General features: G+C 40.3%; 1 protein-coding gene across 1 annotated transcript; it reads left to right on the plus strand.

The window, feature by feature from the left end:
- The first annotated feature begins 5,745 nt into the window (after positions 1-5,745).
- On the plus strand, positions 5,746-10,273 carry cldn11a (claudin 11a). Its single transcript, XM_037747107.1, has 3 exons — positions 5,746-5,971; positions 6,683-6,847; positions 8,938-10,273. Exons 1-3 carry the CDS (start codon positions 5,746-5,748, stop codon positions 9,207-9,209), a joined length of 663 nt encoding a protein of 220 aa, XP_037603035.1. The 3' UTR covers positions 9,210-10,273.
- Positions 10,274-10,683: the final 410 nt, after the last annotated feature.

The raw sequence follows: 10,683 nt of genomic DNA on the forward strand, positions 1-10,683 counted from the left end.
TGTCAGCGTCGCTGTTGCAATCCCTCGCCCCATTAGCATAATATTCCCATTCCCTTGCCGCCTCACTCCTCCTGCATCAGACAAACTGCTCTGGGAATCATAGTGGGATATGCCCCGCTCACGCTCAGTCTACGTCTTATGACTTTCTCGCTATTAGTTTCGCTTTCCCACCCTCATGCACGCACATTCATTCACTCAGTCTCTCTCCCTTAATGTCTTTGATTCCGTTCTTCCAATCTGTCTGTCTGTCTGTCTGAGCAGACAACTCCATTAGGAGATGCGAGAAAGGTTGCACAGAAAGAGAGATGTATATGCGAGACGGAGTAATATGGAAGAGATGAAGTGTAACACTGTCTGTTTACATGGCTGACTGGCTCAAACTACTTACCCCCGGTGATCTATAACGCGTTTGTGTCTTACCACTTTTACCCTGTGATGTGACGCACACACAGATGGCGTCTCCGCCACAGGTTGCGATACAAACTTGTCACATTTTTGGCCCAGTATTTGTGTTTTGTTTACCGCATGCATACGTGAATAAACAGCAGACACAACCCCTCAGTAAAAGTGCAGCCATCTGCAATGACCACAAAAAGACAGATAATGATCCTCCATGCTGGGAGTGTCAGCTGGGGCTGGTGTAAAGGCTGGAGGGCTGACCACAGCCGTGTCATGGGCGTTTAGATGGTGTGTTAGAGCGTTCTAATTGCCTAAACTTCATTAAGTGCCCGCAGCTCTCCATCTGAACAGCTAACTTGAATAAAACTCATCTTCTGTCAAAAAACATAACAAGGCGGCTACATTGAACTCAATAATACCTCCCGCTATGGATCCACAGTAAAAGTCATAATTGATAATCTTCAATGGGAGGCTTTCACTGTGAAGCAGCTGCAGGAAATATTGAGCATGAAGGCCATTAACAAGATACATGCGCCATTACCACAAAACTGCTGGCTGCAACTTTTGTTTTTCAGCAGCTTTTTGTCCAGCTGACAGCATGTAGTCTTTTTGCTTTCCTTAAAGGGATAGTTTGGGTGTTTTGAAGTGGGGTTGTATGACTTATCCATAGTGGGTGTATTACTTACAGTAGATGATGGTCGGCGTGCCCCGAGCTTGGAGAAGCAGACAGGAGCACCAGTACCAGAGCAAAGCAATACAATGCAATTAGAATATTTTCACCGCTTTATCTTGCTGTCAGACAGCCCTTTCCTTCTCTTTTACAACAGGGAACTTGATGGAAAGTGAAACTTTGGCTCAGATGACAAACAGTATAGAAACCTTTTGCCTTCAGCTCAGTTCGCCGTCGGAAAATATTCAAAATATCGCTTACACTTAAACGGATATCAAAGTCTTTCTTCTAGGTGATTCAAAAAATGTTTTTCTGCCGTCCTTGTTCACAATACTGTATTGTTTTTCTCCGGTGTCGGTGCTCCTGTCAGTTTCTCGACGCTGGGGGCACAGCGACCATCATCTACTGTAAGTAATACACCCACTATGGATAAGAACCTCATACAACCTCACTTCAAAACACCCGAACCATCCCTTTAAATTTTGTTCTACACAGTGCAGCTGGTTGAACAAAAAAATAAATATGCAGTCCACGTACAGTAATACTGTTGGGCTATACTACTGAAGTGAAAAATTGCAAGCACTCCAAGCAAATTGCAATGACCTGAAATTCCTGATATATTCAGATGAACGTCACTTTTTCTAGATATCCGATTTTCATCTAGATTTGTTTTTGTCAACACGACAAAACAAAACAGACCTGCAAACACCAGATTGCATGCTTTTACCTGTTTAAATATTCATAGCGCACACCTGATCTGAATCACATTCAATCATTGTGTCACTTTTACCAGGCAGTGTAAACATCGCTTCATGACCAGACAAACAACAAAACACAACAAAAGCAATGGGCCGAACACACGAGGAAGAAGTGGGCCAAACATGCCATTACAGTCGGTGACCTTGTGGAACCACCTGAAGTGTCTCAGTCCATCTCTGTCTTCCTCTTAGACTGATTGCTATGCTGCTGCAGCCACATCACTGGACTGATGGGAGTGATGAAGGACTTACTTAACTCCATCCAGCAAGGACAGCAGGAAGGAAACACTATGTCCTAAAAACACCTGAATGATAACTGTAGACCAATGCTGAGCTATGTCGCCCTCTGTTGGTGATTTGGAATACAGAGCAGTGGTTCCAACATTTTGATTTAAAGCTGCAGTGGGTAGAAATGGAGTAAATAAGATTTTTAAAAAAGTAATTTTTTATAAAACGTCACTATATCCTGACAGTAGTGAGACAGGTAATCTGAAAAAAAAGTCATGTGTCTCTGTGTCCTCTGGTGCTCCTAACGGCACCTGCAAGATTTCACAGACCAGAGGAAAACAACCAATCAGAGTCGATCTGGAGTCTGCCGGCTGTCAATCACTCGCGATCTCCGACCAAACGGTCAAACTAGGCAGCGCTGATCAAATATGAATCAATGTTCTGTTACTGTAATGCCTATTTCTCGCCTAAAATGTTTTCAGAAACATCTTGTAGTGTACTGTTTAGCTGTAAAATGAGAAAGTTTGTGACCCGGCAGCCATGTTGAGAACGGTTGAGGAAATACCAAGCACCGCCCGACAGCCGGAGCACAGCAAATAGGAATGCTTTCTCTGAAATGACCTGCGGGCTAGATTTTTTAAAGCCTGAAAACAGACCCATGACGAGCTGCAGAAGTCTTTCTCTCAGCGCACTTGAATTACAATATGCTGAAAGGTTATAATGGGATTTTTGCCCAATGATCCCAAAAATATATTGCCTATCCCCATTTTAATCAGAAAGAGTCCAAAACTCAGACAATGACACAACAATGAACAACAATAAACAAAAGGAGCTATGGTCACTGCAGCAATTGTAACACGCATTGTTAAGCAACATCAATTCATTAATATGACACTTTAACAGCAGAATAAAACATCACCAAGGCAGCAAAACACAGAGATATGTAAAGATAATACAACTCCACAGCAGCTGCAGCTCACAAACACACAAGCAAAAAAGAGAGCTGCACAGTTTCTGAGTTGTGTGTTGTTGCACTCACCAGTCTGGAGTCTTATGCATGGCGAAATCCTCCACAGTCTGCTCCAGGTTCAACTTCATTCTCAAAGCATGGCAGAACCAGTCCACTCAGCCTCTCTGGTCCAAGTAACCAGTCCACTCAGCCTCTCTGGTCCCAGTAACCAGTCCACTCAGCCTCTCTGGTCCCAGTAACCAGTCCACTCAGCCTCTCTGGCCCCAATGCGCTCCTCAAAGTTTCCAAACATTTTGAGCTGAATTAGTCACTGCAGTCACATACAGAGTAGTGGTTCCATCATTTTGATTTAGGGACTAGCATTAAGACAACAGCAGTACAAGAACAACTAGAAGAAGTATGACAGACATGTGCAGCCTTGTGCATGCAACAGTTTAGCAATTAGAAACAACAACCTTCCTCACTATATCCTTCCTAGAATTAACCAGAAAGAGAACAAAACTCAGACAGTTACACAACAATGATCAACAATAAACAAAGAGAACTATGGTCAGCTATGGTGTAACAATTAACTAAGCAACATCAATTAATTAATTAATATGAAACTTTACCTGCAGAATAAAGCAGCCCAAGACAGCAACACATAGATTTGTAACTTAACAATATAACTCCACAGCAGCTGCAGCCCACAAACACACAAGCAAAGAGAGCTGCACAGTTTTTTTAAGTTATGTGTTGTTGTACTCACCAGTCTGGACTCTTTGCATGGCAAAGTCCTCCTTAGTCTGCTCCAGGTTTTATTAAAGTCATTCATTCTCAAAACATAACATAACCAGTCCACTCAGCTTCTTTGTAAAGGTAGAAGCACATCTCTGGTCCCACTAAGCTCCTCAAAGCTTCAAAACATCAGGGATTATTGTAACAAACAGCAGAAAATCCTCTCACACCTCAGTGAAGCTAAATTCCTGTGCAAATGTAGCAAAACCACCGAGTCCATCATGTGCATTTTAGAGTAGAGCATTTTTGTCAAACCCATCATGCACCTGTAACTTCGTGGGTGTGTTTGATATGAGTCACTGGGCACACCTGTCAGCAATTAAATCAGTGATTAAACAATATGCGACCCTTTTATAGATAGATAGATACAATCTTAACCATAACCCATAATCAATTACTTTGCCTTGTTTTGCTTTTTTTTTTTGTAGCCTACTATTCACACAAACAGTTAACCCCCGGCCTAGATGCGGCTGCAGTCCCTGCACCTCCAGACACTCGGCTAGTGAAGGTAAACATTTCAAACGTACCTCTTCCGGAGAGTCAGCTGTTCTTAGTTAAAAAAAAAAAAAAAAAAAATGTAGAAGTACACCAAATACTTTTTTTTAATAGTTTTTATTTCGAACTGTCAGTATACAAAGTAACAGAATTAAACATTAGAATTACTCACATGAAAACATGAACACAAAGCAGTGTCAAACATAAAAAGAAATTGAAATCCAACATTCAATAAATCAAAAAGAAAAACAGACGAGAGTATGACAATAACTTCTCTTAAAAACTTGCAAACATTCATTGTTTTCATAGCCTTTTTGTTTTGTGAGGAAGAAATGACATATTGTTCCATTTCCTTCATAAATGCAAAGAATTTAGGCTTTTTTTTGTTGGTAAATTTACATTTGTGAATGTGGAATTTAGCGAGAATTAAAATTAGATTAATAAGGAAAAATGCATTACCGTCTTTGTCACTGTAATCATAGCATCCAAATATAACAATAATAATAATAATAATAAAAATAATACATTTTATTTATATAGTGCTTTTCTAAAAACTCAACGACACTTTACACAGATAAAAAGATCATAAAAAACAACAACATCATAAAAACATAATATAACATTTCTATACAACAATGCAAAATCTGAGAAAATGTTGTCAAGTATAAAACATCTTTCCACAGCTCATATGTAAAATGTACAGGAATAAAATAAGTGAGAGCAAGTTTCATGATGAATTTACATCTATGTCACTCTCTGTAAGAAATGTTTCACTGGATAGAATCTATGGATCAATTTAAAAGACACCTCTTTTGCCTTATTTGTTAGAAGGAACTTTTGTGGTAAGGACCAAACTCTTTTCCAGTCAATATCACTAACAAAATTACTCCAAAGGATGTATTAATTGTAGGTCAATGCACATATGTATGATGTGGGCCTACTTATAGTGAGAGTAATACAATGTGTCCATTAGATGGCAGCAGATTTCTGGTTACATTTTTCTCAGCTTCCATCAGTCAGTCAGTCAACACTGCACACAGGCTGTATTGTATTATAGGATGCAAAGGAAGGGGCAGTGCACACCAGACTCTTGGAGAGACAATAAAAGTGGGGTGTTCTGATTTCTCCTTTTTAAAAAAAAAAAAATCTGAAGTTTCTGATTGGTTGGTCACTTTTAGAGTATTTTTTTCCCTTACTGAACTTTCCCCTATAAAACCTCTGGTGATGTGAAAAAAGCTTCATTCTTTTGTGGTGCCCAACAGCTCAATTGATGGACTTAACTGAACTGCCAAGGGGGAAAGTCAACTTTAACACTGGATTAACTTGTACACTGGAATATCAGTTCTAAAGTTAGAGTGTTTTTTTTTTTGTTAATTGCTCTCAACTATAAGGTTTCTAACTTTTGGACAAGTGGTCTTCTTTTACGCACAGTTTTTTTTTTGCGCACCATGGCAAACTCTTGTCTCCAACTGAGCGGTTTACTCATCAGCTGCCTCGGCTGGCTGGGCATCCTGATCGCGACATCCACCAACGACTGGGTGACTATGTGTAAATACGGTTTGAACACATGCAAGAAGATGGATGAGCTGGGAGGCAAGGGACCCTGGGCGGAGTGCGTCATCTCCACTGGACTCTACCACTGCGTCTCCTTGACGCAGATCCTGGAGCTGCCAGGTAGAGATACTGCTGTGTGCATGCACATCCCTGCAACAGCACTGTGGTTGTATTCATTTAGACACATTTATTAATTTTTCCCTCACCTGATATTATGCAATTTATGTATAAGATTGATTCCACCACTTCTTCTGAAAACTGTTTTTCTTTAATCCCCATCTTCAACAGTTTCTTTCCCTTGACCATACAGACACTGAACAAACAATAAATCTGTGCAATATTAATACACTGAATGTAAAATACATTTGTCTGTGCAATATATCGTTGATGCAATATACACCTCAAGTGCAACTACCTTTGTTTACATTTATTTATTTATTTATTACATCTACTCAAATCTGTTTTACAAGTGCAATTACCTCTGTTTACATTACATCTATTTTTATATTTTATACTTCTAGTGTAACACTTCTGTTTATATTTATTTATTACATCTACTTTACCTGTTTTATTTGCTTTATAACTGTGTGTGTTTTACCTGTTATATGTTTTATCTGCCTCGTTTAGTCAAGTATTTGTTTCAAAGCACTGACCAGAAGTGGCAACTGTGAATCTCGTTGTATTTAATACAATGACAATAAAGCTTTCTATTCTATTCTATTCTATTCTATTCATGAAAAATACCCATATATTTAACTCTGTGATGGAAAGTTTTCTTCCTTTTTGACAGTGATATTATATACAGTATATGTTTCTTGTGTGTTTCTATAGCCTACATCCAGACGACTCGTGCCCTGATGATCACCGGTTCGATCCTGGGTCTCCCAGCAGTGGGAATCATCCTGATGTCCATGCCCTGCATCAACCTCGGCAACGAACCCCAGAGCTCCAAGAACAAGCGCACCATCCTGGGAGGAGTGCTGATTCTCATAGTTGGTAAGAGACTCGACTCGACCTTATTCACACATTGCAGCTATAATGAATTAGTGGACAAAGACTGAAAGTCATGGTCAAATTGTTTTGCGCTCACATGCACATACTGTACCAAGAGCCCTTCTAGCCTTTCTGACCGTGACCTCTCTTGACCCCACCTTAAAATGCTCACAAGCTGCTGAGAGCAGAGGATGTTGACCGTCTTCCTCCCAAGGGTGCACACATATGCACACACTCACATTATATATTCCGGTTCCATAGACCCCCTTCCTCCCTAGATCCCATCACATTCCTCTCCTCCACCTACTCTCATCCACACCCAGCTTTTGTCCTGAACCACATGGAAACTCGCTCCCTGAATTGTCCCGTTCACTGTGCTTATAAATATTTGATTGATGCTGCTGCATTTTCCAACGCCCGCGTCCCTCAAATTAAATTTTAGCACCTGTGTCCGTCGCTTGACTTTTCCACTGCCCACGTTTTTCATAACAAAACCATGTGCCGAGCATCCCCCCGACTCACAAACATCCCTATTACGTCCATGCGAAACAGTTAAAGCCCGGACTTAGTTAATAGATTTTCTATTTCGTCACTGGGAATTGGGAGGATTTGTTTGTGTTTGCATGCATGTTGCACAGCAGAATAAAAAATCCATTCACCATATTGCCTCCACACTGGCAGCAAAACCGTCCCCGCAGCTATTAGTTTGAGTCCAACTTTAATTATTTTTGTCAACTGTGTCCTCTGAAGCTTTCAGTCCACTCGTTATTTGTGGATTTGCCCTTTCTAGTGCAGTATATTCAAATTATATTGGGAGGTAAAAGGATTTCATGCAGTTGTTCTGTGTTAGCCTCGGGTGCATACTGGCACAAATCCAACATATACCAAATGTGTCCCTGTCAGCTGTATAGGGATTTCAATATTTGGATAAGTCTAGATCTCTTCTGTAGTTCAAGGCAAAGCTTATAAAACACCATTAAGTCTCGCTGCTAACTAATATTATTGCACACATTCTTTCTTCCAGTCATCCCCTGGTGTCCTGTTTGAGGAATAAATGATAACAAAACTGTAAAAGTCCCACAGTTACTGTGCGCTCACACCAGAGTACAACCATTCTGGTAGTACTCATTCAGAATTTGTGCTTTCAGCTGCACCATTTTGCATCCTGAGTTTAGTTACATTTTCTATTATTCGTTTTCTCCGCAACATTCTACAGGTCATTTGCAATGGAAGCCGGTGACACGGAACTAAAAACTGATGCCCAATACTTGTCGCTGCGTGACGGGCGTGACACGCTACGAATAAAGTTGAGCTGTTCTCAACTTTTTTCAGCGTTCTTATGACGAGGTGAAGCGTCAACCAATCATATGGTTTTGTTTCACCCATGCTGGCCGTTTTGTTGCTAGCAGTGTGAACCTAGCATTAGGCACTCCTCGGTATGATGATGCAGCATGTATATGTATAGCCAGGATTTATGTGCACCATTTTGCATCCCAACTTTTATTATGTAATTTTCCCATTGAAAATAGTACTGTGTGGTCATGCAAGATGTACTGTATGTGTGTACGTATAATATTCAGCAGCATAATTTTGCATTCCCAATTTAGGTACACTTTATGTAGTTTTTACATACAGGTTTTTAATTTAGCTTGTATGTGTTTGTGTGTAGGTTGCTTTCGTTTGCACCATTTTGCATTCCCAGTTATATAACGTAATTTGTCATTCAAAGCTATCCTTGTGTGATGGTACAGGGTGTTTGTCTGTATTTATTAAATTCAGCAGCACCATTTTGCATTCCCAATTCAGTTTACTTTTGAGTGTCTGTTTTTATATAGCTTGTATTGCTTTAATTTGCACCATTTTTGCATCCCCAGTTTTATTATGTAATTTGCCATTTTAACTTACCGCTGTGAAGTAACACGATATGTCTGTGAGTGTTTATCATAATCAGCAGCACCATTTTGCATCCCTAATTTAATTACACTTTGAATCAATTTTTTGTTGTTTTTTTCAAAGTAATCTTTATTTGTGTTACTCTCAGATGCACCATTTATATTCCCAATGTAACTATTTCTGTGTCTGTTTCTCCTCAGCGATGTGCGGTATGGTGTCTACAGTCTGGTTTCCGTTCGGCGCTCACCAGGAGCACGGCCTCATGTCGTTCGGCTTCTCCCTCTACACCGGCTGGGTGGGCACTATCTTCGCCCTGCTGGGCGGGTGCATTCTCACCTGCTGCTCCTCAGATTCCTCCTCCTCATCGCGCTCCTACCAGGACAACAATCGTTTCTACTACTCCAAACAGGGAAGTGGCAACCCGCCAGCAGCCACCTCCGCCACCAATCACGCCAAAAGCGCCCACGTCTGAGAGGGAGGAGAGACTCTGGAGGGGCACTGTAGTTTGTATATAGAGACATATACACTAGCAAACACAATCACAGTCACAAGCAAACCTATATACCGGAAGAGAAGGAGACACATAAACACACTCATTCATGTTCAAGAAAAATATTTTCTTGAATGAGCACACAAACATACATAAAAGAGACATTCACACATCCAAACACACAAAGACTGTTTTTGTTGGAGCTCTTTTTCACCGGTGGATTGTTTTTGTGTCGCAGAGCTCGTCTTCCAGCCTCCTCATGTTGGGCGTGGCGTGGACTCTCCCCGCTGTTATATAATTGTACAAACGCCTGCGGTAATCACCCGAGGCCTTGTGGACTGAGATATTGATCTTATACTTCTATTTAGACGCTCCTACAGATGAAATCTTACGAGCGTCTTTGTTGATAAATCTGTTTTGTTTTTTTATCATATAAACCATGATCTGTTGTTTTGATAAGAGCAGGGTATGACAGTATTATTTCTTATGGAATTATGTTCATTAACATTGTCTATGTGCATTGATTTTTCTTTGACAGTATTGTACAACTCTCTAGTGCCTCTTGAGTGACAGACTTGATTAAAAAAAAAACGCAGCACTGTTTTTCCCAAGATGATGGGAACATAAATTTCACCGGAGAGCTTCAGGCAGCAGTGTTACAGCCTGTATCAAAGCCTTAGTATGTGCACTGATTTGGCACAAATAGATATTAGAGAGCACAAAACCTTAATCTTTTGCTCATTTCTCTGTCATCTGATATTTCATAATCCAAACCTTACACATTTTTATGTGACTAACATGCTTCTATTTTGTGTGTGTGACAAAAAAAGCAGCTTATTCTGTAAAAAAAACAACAGTATTATGTAGATTAGCTTCTCTTGAGGGAATGTGATGACTTGAAATGTTCAATATCTCAAAAAGTGCTCTGAACACAGATGGAAATTTCCAACTCAGATCCACGCAGAAGCAGTATTAGCTGGTTATTTATTGTTTTCACTGATGCGCTGTTGTTTGATTTTCTATAATAAAGACAAAAAGAACTAAAAGCGACTTTGTCTCCAGTCTGTCGCGCTGAGTCGATAAGATGTTCTCATCCCACGCATCACTTTCTCTTACACTATCTGGGTGTTGAAGCTTGAATTTGATACGAACAACAGCTGACAGAAAGTTGACGTTGTGATGTGTGTGAATCTGTGTGGTATATGTGTCCGTGTTTGTGTGAATATAAGCTGGGAACAATGAGGAAAACATATTGTTATTAAGGCATCATATCTGTAATGTGATGCAGCGACCTTGAGTTAGGTCAGCCCGTCTCTAAGCCACACACTGTACCGACCCTCCCCTGCCGACCACACAGTATGCAACAAAGAAGCATGATAATTGTGTCCAGTGTGTGTGCTCATATCAAGGTCACCGAGTCACATCATAGATATTACATGATACTTTGGAAACAATA

Source organism: Sebastes umbrosus, chromosome 16, assembly GCF_015220745.1.
Source record: "Sebastes umbrosus isolate fSebUmb1 chromosome 16, fSebUmb1.pri, whole genome shotgun sequence".
Taxonomy (NCBI): domain Eukaryota; kingdom Metazoa; phylum Chordata; class Actinopteri; order Perciformes; family Sebastidae; genus Sebastes; species Sebastes umbrosus.